This window comes from Perna viridis, chromosome 4 (assembly GCF_037379345.1).
Source record: "Perna viridis isolate PV_CMFRI_1.1 ecotype Kerala chromosome 4, ASM3737934v1, whole genome shotgun sequence".
NCBI classification, from domain to species: domain Eukaryota; kingdom Metazoa; phylum Mollusca; class Bivalvia; order Mytilida; family Mytilidae; genus Perna; species Perna viridis.
The window spans coordinates 27,079,841-27,104,148 of record NC_142448.1 but is presented as its reverse complement, the minus strand read 5'-3'; the positions used below and the strand labels follow the sequence as shown (position 1 = coordinate 27,104,148).

The window sequence follows — 24,308 nt, the reverse complement described above, 5'->3', positions numbered from 1 at the left end:
GGATTGACTGGCAGAAAAAAAAGATTTATTTTCCCTTCATAAAACTTTGTCTCGCAAATACTATTTTCAGTTATTTTAAGTCTACATCTAAATATTGTCAGGCGAATTAAAGAATATATTTAGATTTGTCATGATGCTCAACTGGAGAAATCCAAGTTGGCGGGATGACGCGAGGGTACTAGCGGGGGCTACAGATACAGAAAAATATCCATTCTCTCCCTCAAGATGATCAAAACTTGTTCGCAAATAATATCTGTAATGAAAGAATTGTGTCTACATTAGGGAGTGCTTTCGAGCAGTAACCCACCTTATTTAATCAAACTATTTCCCGTTTGGCGTCCCCTTCAGGTGTAATACCACTATTTCGGAAACCAGTCGCTTGAACATACAAGAAAGTAGTTCGTAATGACACGAAGTAGTCCCAATATTGCACTATATCATTCTTCTTGTTTAGTCGAGGTATACAAACTTGGATGTCATCTGAAAGCTAAATGAATCAGTAATATTCTAAAAACTTAATTTTCTTTAGTTTTTTTTCAGTGTAGGGTAAAACAATTTTGAACAAAAACTCTAGGCCCCTTGATCTGACTAAATTTAAAAACGAAAGTAGTGATTTCTGCACCTGTCACTTTCACTTTACCGTTCTTTCTTAGAAGGCACATAAGGTATGTTGATAATTTTTATGAGAGTTAAGTTAAAGGGTGACCATCATAATGATACCCCTATAGCACCATCAGTACTAGTGTAAAAAATCAGCCTTATAAAAAGCTGAATTTAACATAGAAAGTAATGGAGACCAGAAATAGTGGTATGACACTTCAGCTTTCTTCTAAGGTCACGTGAGATATTCATACGCATGAGATGGCCGCTGACTGTAACAATTTTTCACCACGTGATCAACAGTCCGAAGAAACAAGTCATTAAATAGTGCGTAAATATTACACGGATATCTAAATAAAATGGAAGATGCGAAATTTCCCTTGCATGCAATTTCATGGTTATCTTTACTCCTTTCCATTTCATATTTCACTCTTTTCCATTCACAATGGTATTGATCGCGGATGCGAGTGGTACCGCAAATTATGATATTTAGCAAGATTTTCATGTGATGCCTAGGTCAATTTCAGCTACTGTCGTGGCTTCATTGACAAAAATACGAAATCATGTATTATAACAGCTAAAATTGCACTTGTATTATCCATATTCCGACCCCGCGTATCTGTATTTTGGTTTACTTTAAACATCCGAAATGGTACGAATGCGATATGCTCTAAATTCGAGTGACTTTCGCTAAAATCTTGGTTCCCTTGATATGATTGCGTGCTCTTTCGTAACCGTGATGACCCGAATGTTTTCAATCATCTGGAGCAAGATTAAACAACTGGCAATGGGTATATATAGATATCAGGGTCCTGATAATATATGTATGACTTTTATATAGTCAATTGTAACGGACGACTGTGTTTGAATTGGAAATTGGCTAATAGATCATCAATAACCGATCATTTTATCTTTTAACGTAATCTACCGGTTCTAATACATGCAACAAACACGCACAGACATGTGTATGATATGTTTTAGAAGAGGTACGGTTTAGCGATCTTTGGGTCACATATGATTTTGACCAGGGAACAAGTTTAGGAACCAGATTAAGCATCTGGCAATGAATATTCATAAATATGCATGCTAATGTATAGGTGTCATACCACTACTTCTGGTCTCCATTACTCTCTATGTTAAATTCAGCTTTCAATAAGGCTCAAATTTTTTTTACATCAGTACAAATGGTGCTAGAGGGTTGTCATTATGATGGTCACCCTTTACCTTAACTCTCATAAAAATACCATCATACCTTATGTGCCTTCTAAAAAAAAACGGTAAAGTGAAAGTAGACAGGTGAAAAAATCACTACTTTCGTTTTGAAATTTAGCCATATCAAGGGGCCTAGAGTTTTTGTTCAGAACTGTTTTATCCTACACTGAATAAAGAAAATGAAGCTTTTAGAGTATTGCTGATTTATTCAGCTTTCAGATGACACCAAGTTTGTATACCTCTACTAAACAAGGAGAATGATAGAGTGCAATATTGGGACTACTTCATGTCATTACGTTTGTTTGTTTGTTGGGGTTTAACGTCCGAGCAGCAATATTTCAGCTATATTCAGACAATGAAAATGAAATGGATGATAAAATGAACATGAAATGAAAAAAAAAGAATGGGTCACAAGGATAATAGGGTCGACAAATTTTGATTGCCACTGGAAAAAGGGGGGATGGGCAAGGTCGGGCAATTTAGCCTCCTGTGGCGGAGCGCAAAGGTTCCTACTCCTACCGAATACCACAGCAGGGTTCTTTAACGTGCGAGGAACGTGGCATCTTTCCCAACACGGTGCACCACTATGGTTTCATGTCATTACGAACTGCTTTCTTGTATGTGCGGGTGACTGGTCTCCGAAATAGTGGTATTACACCTATTACAGAAATAAATGTTCAAGTCTTCTGTTTTTCTTGCTTTATCTGTTAGAATAGAATATTGTGGTCACAACTATATATAGAAAGTGTATGTTTTGGCATATTGGGTCACTCTGCGGGAAAAAATAATGTGCCCTTACCATATACAAACTCTTTGGGAAGTTGAAACTGAAACTTCATTTCAACTTTTTTTTATCTCTAATAGGCAAATATATTGTATTTAACTCCTAAATATGGGTTCAGCTATAAAGAAGCAAATCAAAAGTATCAATTATATGCAAAGATAGCAAAATCAATACCAGATAAGTGTAAAAACTAAGAAATCTGTCCCAAAATTAGCGTGCCCTCCCCCCCTTTTTTTTTATCAAAATACAAAAATCAGAATTATGGGTACTTGAGTGTAAATCTTTTGGCATATATGGTATAAAATGTGTAAATAAAATGATATATAAGGATGCTTTAATGGTGTTTTAGATTAGAAATCTGACAAAAATATCAAATTTTACAGTTTTCACAGTGTACAGACTTTCACCGCATTCTTTCCATGACAGCAAATTTTCAATATTTTAAGCAGCATCTCCATCAAAATGATTATTTTGGTTAACATAAACACTAAGCATGTACTTTACAGCACTATTTGCTAAGAGATAGCCTGAAAGTGAAAGTAGACAAGTGAAGGTCTCAGTATCGCATTAATTTTCCCATAGACTTCTATAGCGAAGTGCATATTTTTAGGATTTTTTAAAAAAATATGTAAATTGATTCAATAAAATCTTCACTTATGTAGCATTTCTAAGGACATGTGAAAAAATAATTTGCCGCAAAGAAAATAGGGTGAGTCCACGAAGATCGAACAGAAAAGTAGTCTTGAACTATAAATAGCCATTTTCTCTACTTTCAGTTTCGTTTCGCACTCATCAAACCAACCTTTTCAGTGGAACATTTTTATGTTATTATGTTAGATTTTCTTTAAAAAAAGTTTTTCATCTTACAATGTGATGTTTGTTCTATTTTATAAGTCATTGTTCATATCTTTTGGCAAAACATTAGTTTGTTGAGAGGCAACAAAAAGAAAATGCACTATATTTTTTATAGCATCCATATATTAACATACACCCGCTCAGGGATATGCAATTCGATACTGGTACCTGAAGAAATCACTACTTTTGTTTTGAAATCTAGCCGTATCAAGGGGCCTAGAGTTTTTGTTCAGAACTGTTTTATCCTACACTGAATGCAGAAAATGAAGTTTTTATAGTATTTTTGATTCATTTAGCTTTCAGATGACACCAAGTTTGTATACCTCTACTAAACAAGGAGAATGATAGAGTGCAATTTTAGGACTACTTCGTGTCATTACGAACTACTTTCCTGTAAGTGCAGAAACTGGTTTCCGAAATAGTGGTACTGCACCTATATGACCTATATAGTCTTGTTACCATCCCCTGTGTCTGAATCGGAAACTAAGTATAGTTCAATTGATTGATTGATTGTTGGGGTTTAACGTCCGAGCAGCAATATTTCAGCTATATTCAGACGATGAACATGAAATGGATGATAAAATGAACATGAAATGATGATGAAATGAAAAATGGGATGGGACACAAGGGCAGTAGGGTCGACAAATTTTGATTGCCACTAGAAAAAGGGAGGGATGGGTAAGGTCGGACAATTTAGCCTCCTGTGGCGGAGCGCAAAGGTTCCTACTCCTACCGAATACCACAGCAGGGTTCTTTAACTTGCGAGGAACGTGGCATCTTTCCCAACACGGTGCACCACTATGGTTTGCGGTCAGGTTTTCCGTATTATGGCCTGACAACCCCAGCATGTAACACGCCAGGGGTACCCCATTCCACCACCTGGGGCACACATCCCAGTTGCTCTGTGGGCAGAGCGCCTAGCCCCCGGCTAGGTTTCTGAGCACTATTTAGTCGCCTTATACGACAAGCTTAGCGCTGCTGCAGGCCTATTCTTTTAACACCCGGACCTGCACCGGGCAAGTAATGTTCAAAGCTAACCGATCATTGCATGTAAACTTCCCGTTCTTGTACAAGCAAGAAACACACGTAGAACACACGTGTATGATACTTAAAATGTACATTTTCATTTCATATGAAGCTAGATCTATGACGCAATGTCGGCAAATACGGCGAGGATCGGCAGCAATACGTGACGTATAACTATATATTAATGCAAATTATATACGAATATTAAGTTCTCAAATTACGAGTGCAAACAGTCGCTAACAATATTAGCGACTTAAAAGCGTATGAAGTCTTCTATCGTTTTTTACTTCCATTTAAATAAACATATCCTCCTCGTCTCGGGAAATAATGTTTACCTATTTTACATTTCTTTGGCTTCAATGTCTCTTACTCCCAGTTTTTCACAAGCAGGACGCTAACACGCCAAAACCAAAATTAATTTACCTAAACAGGTGTTGGTTACTTTTTTTGATTGGAGATCAGACTTGATATAGCAGTCGACAGAACCTATTCTAATATATCAAATTTAAATATATGTTATTTACGCCAATAAACAAATCCAATAAACAACCTTAACTGCGAATAAATTACGCTAATTGATTTGGTATCCAATTAAAATAGTTGAAACCTCTAACCTCTCACATGTTGTAGCAGTATCTGTTTATTTCTATGCATTTACCCGAATAAAGTTGTTCAGTGTCGATATATTCAAGTTGCTTATTTATTTTTAAGCCCATAATAAATTATTTGATGCTTAGCTAGAAATAAAAACCCAGCGAGATTATAATTAGTCATTAATAATAGAATTGAAATATAAAGCGGAAAACTGAGTACCAATTGGAAGAGCTAGCTGTCTCCAGATATTTCATGCAGGCCCTAGCTGGTAAAAGGAGCAGTAGTTCCGATAAAAAAAAATGTATACAGAAAGGGGTTTCAGGCAATAATTTGCCGCTCATCTTTTGGTCAATTTTTGTTTTTACAGAAGTGTAGATTAACCCCCATGAAACCATTCAGACGTATCACCCACTTTGTCGTGTATTTTTATAACGGTTACCGCTTCGTGACATCGGAAGCCCGGAGATGACAAATACAAATGAAACTTTGCATGGACGGTGGCAAAGAAATTTCGATAATGCATTTTTTGTCCGGAGTTATTGTTTTATGCGGTAATCATTCTCTCTGGTTATTTTTGTAATCTTGCTGTAATTATTATAGAGCTGTAGGTGATTCAAGGCCTTGAAATTACATCCTAAGACTTTATTGTTTATGTTAATGTACGTGAAACTAACTAAAAACTAAGCTCTAAAAAAGACTTACATGACACATAGGTGTCTATGGAATAACTTGTAGCACTTCAGATGAAAAGCTTATCAATTGGGAAATGTAGCTAGTTGAGAGGAACATGCATCTAAGAATATGATTTATTTCAATGGTTGTGGCTTAAGTTTGAATGATTTAACAGGCAGCTTCGACATGGGGGTCGTTAAATTGAATTTCGACTAGAAAATCTAAAAACTAGGAATGGCTAACTAGTAGTTTGTAGTTCAATTATGCACTATGTTGGAGAGATCTATAGGTGCTCCATATGTAAACCGATATCAAACCTGAATATTACGCAAACTGGCGCACTGCTACAATGCATCATGAATTTTGGTGTGTGTGCTTTTTTAAAAATTTCCTTCGTAATCTGAATAGTGAATTTAAAAATAAAACAAAGAGTTCAATATTAACCATATACAATAAGCTTGTGTTAAGATACGTTTGAATTCGATCACCGTACTTTCGACAATTAATTAAGTCCTCATAATCCAAACGATCGATATAAATTGATTAAGTACATACGTACTTTGATTTCAAATATGAAGAAATAAGATGTACAACATCGCATGATTCAGCATTTTTTAAATCCAAGTCCACCATTTTAATCTGCGCATGACTATTTGGCGATAAAAACCAAATTCTTTTTAGTACATGCAAAAATCACAGTATTTGGAATTTAATGGCCCCGAAATATCAATAGTATAATCGTATATATATATTTGAATAATCTTGAAGAAACTTGCACGTGACTTGAAATAGACTTTCTTGTAGGATAGAGTTGAGTCACCAGTGTATTAAATTTCTTTTCCACTCCGCTTTCCCGTCTCCAGGCATCGGGGCATTAAGAATTCACTGTTTGTGTGTTACATAAATTTTCGTCGAAATTTATTTACTAACCATTTACTGGAACGATACGAAATTCATTTTGCTGGAAGCTGGTTCTTGACTATATACACTTAGAAGACAATTATCCAATCTAATTAAATTTAAATCTTTAATTACGCTACACTCCATAACTTGGCACATGTCAGATTGTGTATTTTAATCAGATTGAGATTGATACTTGAAACCAATCAGAAGAACTGCCGAACAGATCCCAAAATTTATTTTAATAAGAAGAATCCATATTATTCATGTCAACAAACAAACCACTTTTACTCGACCTAAATAATTTTATGCTGATTAACATATTTGGTTCTATTAACAACGATCCAATTAGTTAAAAATAGTTGACAGAGGACACGGAATTATTCAAGTTCTTATACGCTTAAAATAAGCCATTTGGTGTTAAGCTCGAAATATGTAAACCTTAGAAAGGGTTAATCTAATTAAAATTAAATCTGTAATTACGCTACACTCCATAACTTGGCACATGTCAGATCGTGTATTTTAATCAGATTGACAATCATCGTAGTTCACTGTAACTGTGTCATATTGAAATTTCATTATTCCAAGCGGACAAGTGAGCAATGCATGGTAATCTTTAACCAAATGTACTCGTCCATGAAGAAAAGTATACCCATGTGAACGATGCATCGTAGCAATTATGAACTTTATGAAAATTAATTAAAAAAAAAGACATAAACCTATGACAATAAACTCTCCTGAAGACAGGACTTGTATGAACCAATTATTTAAACTAGGAAGCAATCTTAATGAGGACAATGGAACTGAAAAAAAGTATCAAGCAAGACTGGTAAACGGACAAAGAACAACTGTTGAAAAGATTGGGAAGTTGGTCCCGTACGTTCTGCTTATAAAACAGCAATATAAGATATGTTATTGTATACCCGGGATTTTATATCAATATGGCTTAGAAAGTTCCAAGGACACTATTATCGAATTTGGAGAGCACAAGGTTGATGTTTCAACTGATCCCGCGGCGCAACAATTAATTTGCTACTCATTTATATTCCTATAGTTTGTGTATTTACAAAAAAATAAAACAATAGTTCGCTCCATTTGTTTCACTTTTCTATTTTAAATGTGTTAAAGTCTCAAGGAAGACTATGCGATCTCTTCTATTTTAATTGCGTTATCTTACTTTTTTTAAACAATTTTGCTTTTATGTAATTATACACAAAACATCAACAGAAAAGCTTAACATTTTTAAAATGATGCTCTCCTCTTCACCACGCATATAACCGGAATTACATTATGTTCACAGTATACATGTACATTTAGATTGAACTTTGACCTTTACATTCATTTGGGAATACTACACCCTAAACACTTATTGACTAAAATGTGAGTGGTTATTAAATTGATGTTCAAGAGACCATAAAGCAGTTACGGGTGATGATTTAGTGGAAAAAATTACAGAATACGGAAGTTGCACATGGCCACACTTTCTAGAGGTATACTTTAATTAGTTGTTTATTTCTTCCTTGTAATCTATACAAATGACTTGCGTATATTGTATTAACTATAGTCAACATGTACACTTTGTTTATTTTGAAATGACATTTATCGTCCTCGACGTGTAAACAACCCCAACCTATGAATTTAAATACCAAGTTGGAAAATAAGTGTACGTGTTAAATTGTACATTACTCCCTTAAAGTTCATGTTCATTTGTAGGATGTAAAGTGTTCCCATAATATGTTATTTCCCAATTTCACACCAACGGACGTCCCTCTACCCTAAACTGTAGTGGATCTAATGGGTGAACCCCCTTATTTGCTCAATAAAATATTGTTAATTTCGTGCAAAATGTTGGCCATTCAGAGTAAAAAATAGTCTGGAACACTATTAACTGCTGAAGTTGCCTTCGTCTTCTGCTTAAACCCATTTGTGTCCGAATTTTATTTCCCGTAATGTGAACGTATTTTTTGTATACTTGTTACTTTAAATTGGGTATTTGTGGTTGGTTAAGAATGGATTTAGGCGAATATCCTGTTTGATTTTTATAACCCATATTAGATCATTTATTTTAAATAATGCATTTTTTTCAAACTTCTTTACTTTTCTTTTTATATAATGCATACCAACTAAGGGAAATATTTGCAGAATTTTGTCTCAACAGACAAGCTATTCATCTTTTTATAAATCATCTGATTTTTTTTATTCTGTTAGTTGGAATGCATAATTAATGTACATGTACTAAACAAATATCCATATGGTCAGACAATCTGCTCCCCACAGAGTGAATATTCGTTATTTCCAAACTTTACGCCTCTACCACACTCAGTGCTAAATCCCGTCAATTATTAGTACAGTACACCAGAAATATCTTAGCGGATTTGTAATGAGTTGTGCCCATGCCTTGTGAAACAATTTTCACATCCTGTAGTGAATCCGGGAGCATTTATAAGTCTGCGGAGGAGAATGTCGTGGATACAAAGCAAAGTCATTTGACGCTGGACTTTGTGCAGGCGGTATTGCTGTAGATGTCACAGCGGTACGAGTTCGAGTCTCGCAGAGGGAACGACCAACAGTTTAAACATCGTTCGGAATTTTTCCAAACCTTTTATGCTTACGTTATCTTTCTATCAATTTGATCCGATGAAGCAGTGTAGCGTATAGAGTTGTCACATTCTGAGACGTTTATATGAATGTGACCTTCTAGTCCCTGTCTCAACGAGCCACGACACAACTATGTATCCACGACCTTCACGGTAGATCGATTTGGAATCGGGGGAACTAGAATAAGCAAAGACTGAAGCCTTGAAAGTCGCTTATCGTCAATTATTCTCTGTCATTGATTTTGGCTTCCTTTCAACATCCGAAATGGTACGAATGGGATATGCCCTAAAATCGGGTGACTACCGCAAAAATGTTGGTTCCCTTGATATGATTGCGTACTCTTTCGTAACCGTAATGACCTGAGTGTTTTCAATCACCTGGAACGAGATTAAACAACTGGCAATGGCTACGTATGTATAGATATCGGGTCCTGATAACATATATATGACCTTTATATAGTCAATTGTACGCCTGTGTTTGAATCGGAAACTGAGTAATATTACATAAATTCAATGCCAACCGATCATTTCATCTTTTAATGAACACTTCCCGTTCTCATATAAGCAAAAACACGCATGGACATGCGTATGATGTTTTAAAAGAGGTACGTTGTAACGATCATTGGATCACCAGGGATCCAGTTTAGGAACCAGATTAAGCAACTGGCAGTGAATATTCATAAATATCGGGATATGCTAATGTATATGATCTATATAGTCTTGTAACGAGCCCAAGAGCCCGAATCGGAATCTGGGTAATGTTCAAAGCTAATCGATTATTTCATGTAAACTTCCCGTCCTCATACAATATGTCTAGTACGATTGTTCCACGACCTGCATGCAACTAGTAACTCCTTCGTCGATTCTCCCTCGTTCTGTTACTACTCTTACGATACAGCTAAAATATGTACGGTCATAACTTGCGGTAGTAATATACTACTACGCATAAAATATATATGTTACTACACTCGTCTATAATGTCTTACGTTTTTCTATGATCTGATGTATAGGACGAATTGACAGTGTCAATTCTGATTTTGCTCTTTTGTAAAGACTTACGGATTGGGCAATCTAGCCCAGCAAGGCATGTTGCATGTTACAGAGAAGAAATTGTAGAAGATAATTCAAAGTTCAGTTTGGTTGAGACTTCTGCTACTAGAGATTACATTTATGTGATCAATCTGATGACTGAACTACGGATAGAAGACAAACAAACACTCTGTCAATTTGTTCCACTTGTGCCAAGCATATTTCGCGAGCTTCTTCAGGGAGATCTGCTCGGGATCAATAAAGTAAAAACCAACTTCAGGGTATCACTTTTTCACGACCGTCAATAAGTCATCCTTCTAGTGTCTTTAACTAGTAGCTGGGACGTTTTTTCGAGTCTCCAATACCGGTTCTACGTAATGAAGAACACAATTGGTCTTCTTTGTTCCACGAGTATGTCAAGCAATGAATCATGAGTACATTTAAAAATTGTAATTTCGGATTCGAGAACTTCATCGGACGAATTCCTTAATATATGGAATATTCCTCATGCCTGCTGAGTCTTCGATTTCAAGCATGTTGATATCAGATGTCCGCTTATCACTGACAGTCTTTTTAATATTCCTCTCATGCCTAAAAAACCTTAGTAGTCAAGCATGTTGCCATCAAATGTTCGCCTAACGCTGGCAATATATATCATAACTATAAAGGTTTTTAAAGTTGTTTTGGTGGCATTTGTTGTTGCCAGTAAAAGTTTGTGTGGTTTGATATCGGTGGCTTTTGAAGAAAGTCTGGCTGTCAGATATTTAATGAATTGGACAGAAAGAATGCCGCGGAAATACAATGTAGTGGTATTCGAATTCCTAAACCTAAACCACTACCGTTTGTCAACAGAAAATGGCATACTTTATTCTTTATTCTTCGAGATGACGCTCTCAGCATGTTTTTAAATGAAACCGTCTTTATTGAAGGAATTCGTCAAAAAAGCCAAAAAAGCAAATAATAACCAACAATAAGATTCCAAGAGGTTGTCGTGTAGTTAAAAATGCTTCCGGAATTCTAGCACGTAAATTCCAAATCTTTAATGTCAACTTTACAGCTTTTATAGAAAATAACTATACTGAAGGGGCAAACGTATTCGTATCTTACACTGTCACAGTCACTCATCGAATGAATTAATACCGTTTCAAATCGGTGTACGAAGGATGGTGATTTTTTCACACACACGCACATATTCCTTTTAAAAATACATGACTTTTAAAGCATATAGCTATTGTTAACACAACACACTTGAATTACACTTGCGTTTCATTATTATAGCCCAAATTTGTTTTTCTATCAACTCATTTACTGTTCGTCTGTCCGTAAACATTTTTTTCATTCGCCAAAGATAAAACAAGATTGATAAACTACGTTTATACGCATAAAATGAGTATATGATGAGTATTAATTGTAAACAAATCAGAACTCTGCAACTCTATAAACCAATCAAAGATTGTAAGCCGTCAATGTCGATAGTGGTAAATATATTAATGGATAAACAAATATGATTGTTTTATTATGGCGAAATGAAAAACAAAACAAAACACCTAAACGTAAACAAAGTAAAAGCTCATTGAGAAATTTATCAATGATATCATTCATTTTTTCTCGTATCTGTGAACGTCTATCTTAAGCGATGGTTGAACCAATTACCAGCGAATATAGGCTGGTTTAGTTAGGATCATAAAATTGGACAATTGGAGTATCTAAGAATGGTCTGTGAACCAAAAATAATATTTGGTCGAAGTTGCATGTACATGATAATGAGCATTGCATATGAATTTTTGATGGTATATTAATTGAAAAAAATATCCTCCTCTCAAACTATTCTCTGTTTATAAACTTGATATATTGTCAAATATTACACAAGTACGTCAAAAGTATTAATACGACGTGAAGAACAATATCGACAATCTTCACCTGAAACAGCTGTTATAGATGAACTTCTGCTTCAAGACAACTCAACACTTTTTCAAAGATGACCATATAGGTTATACCTGGATCTCGTATTACTTCGTTTGGTCCTTAATTTACCTTATATGTTGTATCAATATGTTTATTGAGAGATGACACGAGATTTAAACAAAACTGATTTTTAATTACTCTTGAAATATAAAATTATTGATGTTATACCTTCTTGGGACCGGTTATCAGTAATCAAAAACAGTTGTCACACGCATGGCCATTCATCTGATTGATTCAATTATTGATTAAATCAACCAATAAATTAGTAATGCTAATAATCAAAACCGAAATGTCAGATTTAGTAAGTACAACCATATGAGTATTGAATGTCCGATATCTGACATCCGGATACTATTGGTCTTTTCCAAAGGGGAAAACAGAAAAGAATCCACAATATCACAGTAAATGATAAGGCGTCCATATAAAGCGGAACGGTTCACACTTTCAAGTTATTTAGGTTCTGATATAAAGGTAAGATGTCTCATTAAAAAAACTGTTCCAAAACAGATATTATTGCATTATTGCATTATTACTTTAAACGATATTATTGCATTATTACTTTAAACGACATTATTGCATTATTACTTTAAAGACATTATTGCATGGCTAACCATGTCGTTTTCGGGGTTTTCTTTTTTAAATTTAATTCTCAGTTAAAATTGTTGCGAAACTTTAATTTGGTCTTGTGCAAAATTGTGGTTCTTTTAATTACCAGAGGTTACACCCCTTGTCGAAAAGAAATCTTATAGTAAGTTATAGTAAAGGTTTAATTCTACTTGCAGCTCTTTCGATTAGTGGTTTAATTGTATTTCTATGATTTTCACTATGTGACTAAATAATTAAAATAGTGAGTGATTTCTAGAGTACATCCACTGTATGTACATCCACTGTGTACATCAGTATATCGGTATAAAAGGGGATAAATAAAAATATGGTAACCGAGCAACCGTATATTACTTACTAGTATTATTTACAAACAATATACTTTCACTGATCGAACATAACGTTTTGTTTTGACCATACAAACTTTACTTGAATTTGTTTTGAAGTTACCAAGGCATTCAAAATATTCGTGTTTCAGACTCAACCCGTTTTTTTCTTGTTGCAGTATTAAGACAATGGATAGAAACAGAACGACGATTGAGTATTAAGTAGCAGTCTATAAAAATCAGACAGGAGGTGATTCTTTTAAAAAACCGAACCAAATTCACTATTTATTTCTAAATCTGTAATAAATACTGACCACAAAACCGTCCTTAGTTTGTCATTTGGTTCTTGAGCTTTTGGGATAAAAATTATATAGGTTGTGTATGAAATTCGCACTTTTCAAGTTACCGTTCTTGATTTAGTTTAATGTAATGAAATTTACTAGGAGATCAAAGTATGCTTTTTCCTCAGAAGTACAGATCTGAATACAGAAAGGACTGTTGTTACTCAAAAGTATAGTATATGTAGAGCAAGGAACCATCATTTGTTCTGTGGGTTTTTTTACACAGTGAATCACTTCTACATAAGGCAGTGTCTGAATTCTATATGAACTGGTACTTAAGACTTTGATTCCACGAACAAAAAAAATGACATATTAAGCTAACGTGTACTGGATCTTTTTTGATTGGTCATATAACTATGTGTTGAAATACATTAAATGTCTTACAATCTATAAATTATTCTTATGACATAGTATTGCGAGTTTTCTGTATCAAACAACAAAGATTGTCCGCGTTTGCAATAGTATTTACCACTGAAAATACCTTTTGTAAAAAATAAGAAAAGGTTTAAGTTGTTTCACTCTTTTTCTATATATACCCTGATAACCTGTTTTCACTTATTACATTATTCGTCTGTTCCTTCTTAAGTATTTGCACAGAATATATCCGCTATTTCAAGTTTAGTTGTTTTTCTATATTTTGCAGGAGTGTTAGAGTTTGGTAGACGGGGAATGTTATGAGAAAACGACAGTTGGCGAAACAGCTTCTGCTGTTCTGTATTGTAGGATTTATTGCTTCGACGTTATACGACATTGTGGTGCTACAAGTCAGAGTGCAACGAAGGGATCTAGTACTGCCTTTGAAACAGGAAGTAGCATCACCGAGAGTTTTATTAACCATTCCACCGAGACGTAGAAGACTCCCGATTGACTGCAAAAAGATAATCGAGCTTGATCAAAATGAAACGGCACTTGCAAAAGCGTATATGAAATTACAAACTGCAAGACGCATAAATAATGCAGATTTTATCGAAAAGGCAAAAGACTGTTCTAATTTCCGTAAATCACTGCGATATGACTCGTATCCCGTCACGAGCGAAGAAAAAGACTTTCCATTGGCATTTAGCATAATAACATACAAAGATGTCGATCAGACGGAGCGCCTTTTACGCGCTATCTATCGGCCTCAAAACTTTTACTGTATCCACGTGGATAAAAGTTCTCCTTTAGATTTACATAGGGCAATGCGTGCAATAGCGGACTGTTTCCCAAACGTTTTTATCGTTTCTAAAACAGAGGATATCATATACAATCACGTCAGTCGTCTTCAAGCAGATCTAAATTGTATGTCGGACCTTCTTGTCATATCTGAAAAATGGAAATACTTTTTCAACCTGCCCCATCAGCAGTTCCCCCTTAAAACAAACCTTGAAATGGTCAAAATACTCAAGATTTACAATGGCGCTAATGACATTGAGGGAATTTCTACACCTGGTCGACAAATGCCTGGTCGATTTAAATTCAGCTACAAATACGTCAACGGAACTATTAAACGAATGGGACTTAAGAACAAGACGTTACCTTACAGTGCCTCCATGGTGAAAGGAAGTGCGTATGGCATATTCAGCCGTGCGTTTGTTCACTACATAATTAATGATCAACGTGCCAAGGATATATTTGACTATATGATGGACGTTAAAAGCCCGGATGAATATTATTGGGCTACTCTCAACCATAACGAGATACTCAAAGCTCCGGGTCGATATAGTGGTAAGTAAAGCGTTTTAATTTATTGTTCATGGCACTGTCGTCGTCCGTAGAAACATGGTTTTCGAGCGATAACATGAATAGCAGTTAGCGGACTTTGATAAAATTTAATAATAGTGTTTCAAACCAGAAAACTAACCTGTTTGATCGTACTGTAAGGTTACTTACCACAAAATGAAGATAATAACCCTTTACTGCTTAAGAATAGGAGGTCACCCGCAAGCATTTTAAAACTTCATTATATAACTGAAGTATATGTGTAAAGGATCTCTACGTTATTGTATCAAAAGGTTTCATACATGTATCAACAGTGAAGCTTGATTGAGGTTTTTACCGTATCCATGAAGGAGATATGACCAAACACCAACACATTTCTGGTTTCTGGACAGTTAATTGGATGAAAGTGTGTACATCTAGAATTGTAGTAATAGGCTCTATATAACTCATAAGGAATGTTTTGATTGATTACAATAGTTATGGCCCTTATGATGTAGGAATTTAGCCTAAGGGCAAAAGGGGTCTGATATTAGTAGTTTCTTCAACCTTTTATCAATCACTTTGCATCGGCGTTCGTATGAAGCTGCGTCCTGCAAAACATTTTATCATTTTTGTTGATTACTTCCGTTCGATACAGTGGTAATTCAATAAATGAGTCACTTTTTTATTTTATTCATTATTATTATTTTAATTATCTATTTCAATATCCCTGAGTTATATGAAATAGTACGGAACTTTACAAACCAGTTTCAATAGGTTGTGGTAGAAAAAAGATAATGTTGACATAGGGAATTTTACAATAATGCTGTTTGTATTAGCAGGGAGTGTATAAAAAGTTCCTGTTATAAGTTACTAAATATTTAAATTCTCATTAAAATAAATAATGATTTGACCGTAACAATGGTAACAATTTAGATGTACTCAATAAAACCATTCAGTATGACTGAAATTTAAAATATTAGCTTAAGCTTCCACACTACTTAAGTGGCACTCCAGCTAAGAATCATGCAAAATGTGATTCATAGGTAAAAAGCCTACATATCTTTATTTTTTATATTTTCTTTGAATTGTCATAGTAAACAGAAATAATCTTTCAGTTTTTCATACAACCCGTGTTCTTAGGAGATAAAAATTATATAGAATGCACTGTATATTTCAAAGTTAAGGGGGATAACTCTGTAAATGACACTCAAATAGAATAGAATATTGGATTTTTAATGTTGATTATCTCCTAGGAGCAGGCAGATTTGAATGAGTAATTACACATTTCACAGTAAAGACCAATAAAACAACTTAATTACAAAAATAAAAATATGTGACCTTTTTTGGAATACATCACATTTTTAAGATTTTGCATGATTCTTACAAAGACAGCTACTTAAGCAGCAAACGCATCCATATCCCTTTGCAAACTTACAACTGCTACTGGTTGTGACTAATTTCCCTTCCCGTAATGTAGATGTATTCTGCTTTTTAATGCATGGTGAAATCGAAAAGAAAAAAAAAATAAAACGCACAGTTGCAATCAATGACTCACTTGAGATGACATTGAGGTTTATTACATATTTCCCGTTTGTTCCGTTATCATTTGTTTATCGTTATTGCATAAGATTTTCCATACTAGCCCGTGAATCAACTTAACCGACACTTCCATTCAAACCCAACAGTATCATCAATGGATCGAGTTTTAATATGGGACACTGTAAATGTTTCTAGTATGTAGTAGTAGAATTATTATATGTTGTTACATGATCAAAGAAAGTTTATTTTGTCATCTTAATTATTGTTTCTTATGTGAAGCAATGTCAAATTTGAAAGGTCTTGCAGTGACCTACAATGATTGGGAGAGGGGATAGTATGGGTTATCACCCAGGACTGATGATTGCTATTCTCTTCGAGATCTACAATTGCAAAACTTCACATACCAGTTTATATTTAACTGGTATTTTTTTTTATATTATCCGAGTTCATTAATAAAAGCACAAGAACCGTTTTATTGTTGTCCATTAATTCCTACATTGGTAAATTGTGGAAAGAAATTACACGCTCAAAAAAAATAATAACCATGAAATTGAACGAATTATATTAGCAAAAGCCAGACCATCTGTGCCACGAACTATCACAAAAGAATCTATTTAAACGACGCCGAGAACGATATATAATGGTGGTGACAGTTCTTGATTTAATCAGGGTGAGGAGTGGACTACACAATTTTGAGCCACATGTACTAGAAAAAAAGCATGTTTTTTTTAAGAAACAAACATAATTTAATAGTTGACTACACAAACATTCGCCTTCAACAGCATTCTAAACAATGGACAAATTGTGTACTTGTCTTCGCATTCACCCTTTCTGAATCTTCAAGTACTGTTGGGTTAGATAACAGTCACTTGAATTTGTTTATTTATTTGACAGAAAACACTTGAGGGGAACGAGGTAAAATAAAGAAAATTATCACATACTTTTTTTCAGTCAAGAGAGGGTATTAACAATTTGAAATTACTGAACTGATATACTCTAGGAAAAAGTAAAAAAAAATGCCACATGCCGCAAAGTTGGTAACGCCTTTTTGTTTAAAACACTGATATTTAATTTTTTTTTATCTTCAGGAAATCCAGATACTAAACCTTGGTTAGCCGTTTATGCTTCATGGGGAGGACGCGACAAGTGTCACGGAAAATACGTTCGGGGAGTGTGCGTTTTTGGAGTAGCTGATCTCAATGAACTAGTCTCAAAAAAAGAATTTTTCGCGAACAAATTTTACATGGACTTTCAATATTTTGCTCTCGACTGTTTAGAAGAGTACATGTACAATAGAACATTCGTAAATCTACCATTTGAAACTTACTATTACAAACATCTACCTTTCATACTGAAATAACAGCTTTACTTGCCACTGACAGGTGCGAGGAAAGATGGAAAGAGGTGGTTAACGTATACGTTTATCTATAGAGAAAGTGAAATTGTATTTCTTTGCAAAGCAGTGTTTGTGCATATATGATACAAGTCCAAAGAACTTGTTTCCAACTTGGAACAAGCCCTTCCCTATATACAGGTCCGACGATTTTTAATAACCAATCATTTAATAATAATAATAATAATAATAATAATAATAATTTCTGCTTACATTTTTTTAATATTTTTTTTATAATAGACATATATATTTATTGAAAAACGCCAAGGATAGGGAATTGTACAAACGTATTCGGCTTGAGCCTCTGGTGAAGTGTAACAAAACTGAATCTAAGGTAATTTTTAACTAAATATCATAGCAACGCAAGCACACTGCCGTTCTGTAAGTGAAACAATGTCTGTTACGCAATCTGCGTTTGTATTCAGTGTTTTTATTACTATATTTGTGTTTAAAGTTATTGTTAAAAAGTTGGTTAAAAGGATCTTTGAAAATAAAATATTGCCATCGTTAAGATCTAGATTAAAGTTCTTTTTTTATTTACATCGTCTATCTGATCTCGCACGGCTAGTACTTCATACAACCCCCCAAGAAGTTCAGTGTAGTGGTGCTACGAAGACAAGAGACATTCATCCAGGTTTTTTTTTTAAGTTTAAATTCCCGCTATCAAGATTTAAGATGCACGCGAGAAGGGATGAATAATCAAAAGCTTTTCATGGGCAACCAGTGGCGTAACATGGGAATAAGTTAAGAAAATAACGGATGCTGATTGGTCAAGTCGCTGGTTTGGCTGAAGAGTGGGTGGGAATCCGCACAATGCACGGCATGGCGGCTCTTAAATTAGGCCGGCTTGAACAATAGAAAAAGAAAAGAGATAAAAAATACTATAGTTTATTTTGTAGAGAAAGTAACTTTAAAAAGACGCGTTTACGTTTAAAGATATTTTCGGTGAAAGAAACATGTTGAGGAGATATACGGAATGGCACCAAATGATATTAATCGCTTTCACTAAGGTTTGGGCGGACGAAAATTTCATCTTTAGTCAAAATGACTTTTAAAAATGCTTGTCTCTAAAATTGATGGCGCTTTCTACCACAGCGTCTTTTGTAGAGTTTGTCAACATATTAAAAACTTCACAAAATGTCGCCATATATGTCTGTCAAAGCAGTAATGCTAAATTTTGACGGTTTGTGTGAATATCATCATCCATTATTAGAAGGTGCATCATGAACAAGAGAGGACCTCTTAGACAAAATTTAAATGTTATAAATCTTGATACTTGACACTATTATTTGTCCATTATTTGGAGGTGTTGCAAAAAGGCCAAAGTCAATCATTTGAAGGTAAATAAACCAATACTCATAAATAAAAGTCAAAAGTTACAAGGTACACATTTGCATAAGATTTAATTCTCAACATAGATAAAGCTAAGAGACTGCCAGCTGTTTAGGTTAGCTATTACTTTTAGTAAAACTATTCCAGTGCCAATTGTAGAAACTAACATCGCAAAAAGATTCAAGGAAATAAAATTGTTTATCCAAACACGTGATCAACCTGAGAAATATAAGTTTGGATTAAAATCGATGATTATTAGAATAAAGCTTCAATCATTTAGAAAAATAAAAATAACATCATTAGCGTGTACGTTTCTAGATTGATTTAATAATGCAGCTATTGCAATTCTCTAGTCACCTTTTAAGCCATTTCATTTAAAATAAGATCATGTTATAATATCATGGCCACAAGATGCAAACTTCTTTGAAAACTTGAAAGACCCACAGTTATCCCACAATTACTTACTATATTCTAGTAATTGTCATTCAAAGAGAGGTAAATATCGGCAAAAAAAAAATACCAAAGCCTAAAAAAGAAGGACAATTCAGAGGCATTAGGATAAAAAAAAAACATGACACACCTGAAAACAGGATACAGCGACGATGCACATACACAATGTAGACAACAGAATAAAATACAATTACGTGTATGAAATGGAGAGAAGAAGTCAGCACACACACAACAAAAACTACAGCGTTTGCAATATGAACTCCCTGAATAACCCGGAAATGACATTACGTTCTCCGGAATGATGTCCCGATCAACCCGCAACCACATTGTAAATGATTAAAATCAGGTGAGTGTCTGTCAAGCCGGTAAAACTGTAGATGTATTATCTCATCTCTAAGACATAAACTTAATACAGATCAAGATGCAATGACGACCAACTTCTGTAGTATTGAAATGGAAAAGGTTTAACATACATCTATCTAAAAAGTTTTAGATAATATCTTAGTTCTACAAAGAAAGTGCATGCACGACTGTAACGGAAGATATGTGAAGTGTATACTCCATAGAATGGAACTGTTGATATATTACTCCTAGAAAGAGAAAGTTTACAATTGGAGAGTCAAAATCATCATGTTTGTCATAAAGTTTCGATTTCCAATGTCCTGCATTACCTATGTATACACAAGGTCCGAGTAATAAGCAGAAGATCTTAAACGGTCTCTTTTATTTGAAGTTCAAATGTAAGTAATCTTTGAAATTAGGACTATTCAGAGATGATACATCATCTATATAACGGAAACAAAATATGAGAGACTGTGCTAGTCGGTACTTTTTTCTGTAGTAGCCTTGATAAAAATCTAACTACATATGAATATAGAAACAGAACGACCAAGAGTGGCACACTATGTGATCCCACAGATATTTCAATGGTCTTTCTAGAACACCCGTCTCCTACTTCGACAAAAAGGATTCGAACAGAAATTCCAACGCCAGAGTACGTCTTGTAAGAATCAATGTGGGTTTTCATAAAATAAGCCTTTTCTCTCCCTTTTGCAGTATTAACATATTTCTAGTTCCATGTTTTGTACAGAAATAATGGTGGAGGAGGACTGACTTAGATTGTTATGTGTAAGTGTGGTGCACTAATAGGAAAACTTAGGTTTTTATTCTATTAAATTGGTAATGCTACCAGTAGAAAACACTGTCGTGATTTTTTTAGCATCCATTTCTGATTGACCCCATTTGTAAAGTAGGCTTTATCACAATAATTTTTGAGACAATATCTAATTGCTGCAGGTAAAGTACCAATGAGTTGGTATTGAAAGGAGTTTTATAGCTGTGCACTTGAATTGGTAGGCCCAGCAATATACTCTGATGGTAAGGCCAATTGTAACGTTTGATATCAATAACAGGAATAAATAATCATATGACTATAGTGTGAAATGTTTGCTTGCTTTTATATGATGATCATTTGTAAGTGAGAGACATGTTGCTTATCAGTTATGTGAGAATCATATGTATAACGGCACAAACCACGCTGTTGTTGGGTTGAATATATCCGCTGTGTAGTTGATAGCTGCAGATTTTGTAAGTTTTGTCAGGTTATTTGCAGCTAAATGTCGATAGCTTTTCGTCGATACATGAATTGCTTTGATTAATACTAATACTAAGTAATTAGAAATTAAAATTAGAGGATAAGTTTTAAATTGCATTATGACTTACAAGTATAAATCATCATTGAATTTGTACTCATCTTTATTTGAAAGAGTAATCAAGGGAACCAAATTTTTAGCAGAAATTAAAAGAAAGCAATCCAGGGACAAAGACCAAATATGAAAAACAGACAAACACAACAGAGAACATTAAGTAACTAAATAATACATACAAAGTAGCAAAAGCAAATGAGCAACTCAGACTTCACTAAAAACTGGGAGCATGGACTGGGTGCACCGGTAACAAAATGCGTCCTCTTCTTTTCTAGAAACACCCGCCGAGTTGCTCATAAAAAATCAAGTCCGGGGTGGACGAAAGAAGAAGGAAAACTATGACACGATGAACAAATCAGTTTCCATGGTGTAGATGGATACATCGTAACGACCCACGAGTTCATGGTGGCGACCATAAAACTTCTGTAGTGATGACTTTAACCTTGCAGCAACATAGCCCAGTTCGAGAAGCCTAATTGTAAGATGTCTAGCGCGATACAAAAAAAAGTCTGCGTAGTTACGGAAAGCTCTGACATAACGCATGAGTTGTGATATGTAAATTCCATACGCAGGTGCTGAAGGGATGTTGTCACAGATGAAAGGAAAGTTGACAATTCGGAATGAAAAGTTATCACGTTTGTCGTAAAATTTGGTCATTGGTTTTCCTTTACCATCGATCTCTAAGTGTAGGTCAAGATATGAGGCTGACTTCACAGTGAAAAAAAAAACAATTTAACTTAAGTACCAGTCCATATAAAATTCAGACACTGCCTATGGTAGAGGTGATTCATGGTGTGGAAAAACCCACCGAACAAATGATGTTTTTCGGTCTACATATATATTTCATATAACGAGAGTCATTTTTGTATTTTGATCTTCACATTTTGAGAAAACCATACATTCATCACCCACTAAAACCAACCAAATCAAACCAAATCAAGAATGATAACTCCTGTAAAGTGCCAATTTCGTACACAATCAATGTAAGCGCAACAACCAAATGAAAACTTAAGACTAGTTATGTGGTCTGTAACTCTATCTGAACAAAAAATAAAAATAACGTGGCATTTGTTTTCATATTTGCATTTATTCGACTAACAGAAGAGATGTATTTATCACGAAACGCGATTGAATTGTCCTTCGTCTGCTTGAAACTGTCCATTGGTCATTAATGTAAAGGCGCAAAATCGGTACCTATTAGCGAGTTACTTTCCTTTATCAATATAAAAGGGATCGCTCGCGAATTTCCGGTCTCTTTTTCTGCAAACTTTTGACAGATACGCATCAATACATTGATGTTTCATTTTTAAGATTTGTAAAATAAGCAAACATATGGAACCTTATTCTTGAACACAGACCTGAATAAACCTTTCAATGTGAAGTATTGGGAATTTGTGCTAAAATATTGACTGAAAGGCTTTAAATTGTATGTTGAATGTAATGGCAACATTACAAATTGATAAAACTTTTACGAAGAATTATACTATAAATTCAACAAAAAGTCGTTTTCATTCCAACTATAATGTAATTTATGTAAAATTTTAATCCACAAATCCAACATTACATGATCGGAATCCAGGCTAAAAATATTAAACCATAAAAATTGCATTCCATTTACTCCGAGTATATTCCTGGGGATTTTTAACCTTCTTGGTTTTACGAAATATAGAAAAGTGCATGCCGTTTGGGCTCTTTATTTCATGCAAAACATGGGAAAACTTCGCTTCCTTGTTACATTTGGAAATGGAAAAATGGTCAGGTTTAAGCACTTTAGATCATTACCTTGACGAGTATATTTTCGCAGGAACCGAACATTCAAACAGTTGTCAAATTTTGAGAGAATGCTTTCTTAATATTTGTACAGAATTCGGCGTGCCCATCGCAACCGAAAAAAAATGAAGGCCCGGTCACAGTTCTCACGTTTCTTGGGCTTATAATCGACAGGTACGAGTTACTGATCAGAACGTGAATTTTTTGTTGAGGGACCTTAAATTCTATTTAAATCAAGAAAAGATAACCCTAAAAAATTTCAGTCACTCGTGGGTTCATTAAACTTCATTTGTAAGGCAATTCGATGCGGGCGCGCGTTCAATAGGCGTTTTTACGATCTTACTATTAAGGCAAGTCATCCATATCATAAAATCTGCTTGAATGAGGGGGCTAAGGACGATATATAAGAATAAGAAATTGATATGCCATATTTTAAATATGTCCATTTTTACATTTATTTTACAAAGTAGAATTTAGAGTACTTTTTATCGTTAGTTTTAATAATTATATCAAGTTTGATTTAAAACATCATATCTTTAGTTTTAATAAAGTATTGGTTGGCTTTTTAATTGGTGTTATTGAAATTTTTCTAAAATGATAAATTTACATATATTCATTCAAGGTTGATTTTTTTTGCTCAAATTCTTAGTTTGTTATTACAATGTGTTTTTTTTATATATGTATATAATAGTGTCTCACAAGTCTAATAAGGCTGGGTGTTGATCTTTAATTTAATGTAATTGTCTATGTTTATATTTATTGTAAGATCAATGCGTGACACGCTAATAAATAAATTTATTATTATTATTATCATTATCATTATTATTATTATTATTCGTTCCCGTGGTGTTAGCAATGGCAGTTTGGTGTGCACGCCTTCAAAATAAAAAAAAGATAAAGCTCTTTATTGACAATAAAAGTCTTGTTGAAA

The 24,308-nt window shown here is 34.3% G+C and overlaps 1 protein-coding gene across 4 annotated transcripts in view; it reads left to right on the top strand.

Annotated features, from left to right (window-relative positions):
• LOC148619545 (beta-1,3-galactosyl-O-glycosyl-glycoprotein beta-1,6-N-acetylglucosaminyltransferase-like) overlaps positions 1 to 18,630 on the top strand; it is a 36,224-nt gene extending 17,594 nt beyond the window's left edge. For 3 of the 4 annotated variants that reach the window (XM_088579568.1, XM_088579567.1, XM_088579566.1), the window contains exons 2-3: positions 14,148 to 15,211; positions 17,815 to 18,630. In XM_088579568.1, coding sequence (XP_088435694.1) covers positions 14,179 to 15,211; positions 17,815 to 18,086 — 1,305 coding nt within the window. In that variant the 5' untranslated portion in view covers positions 14,148 to 14,178 and the 3' untranslated portion in view covers positions 18,087 to 18,630. Of the gene's footprint in view, positions 1 to 7,966; positions 8,134 to 14,147; positions 15,212 to 17,814 lie in introns of those variants that run through there. The other variant, XM_088579564.1, reaches the window with a different exon arrangement.
• The last annotated feature ends 5,678 nt before the right edge of the window (positions 18,631 to 24,308 follow it).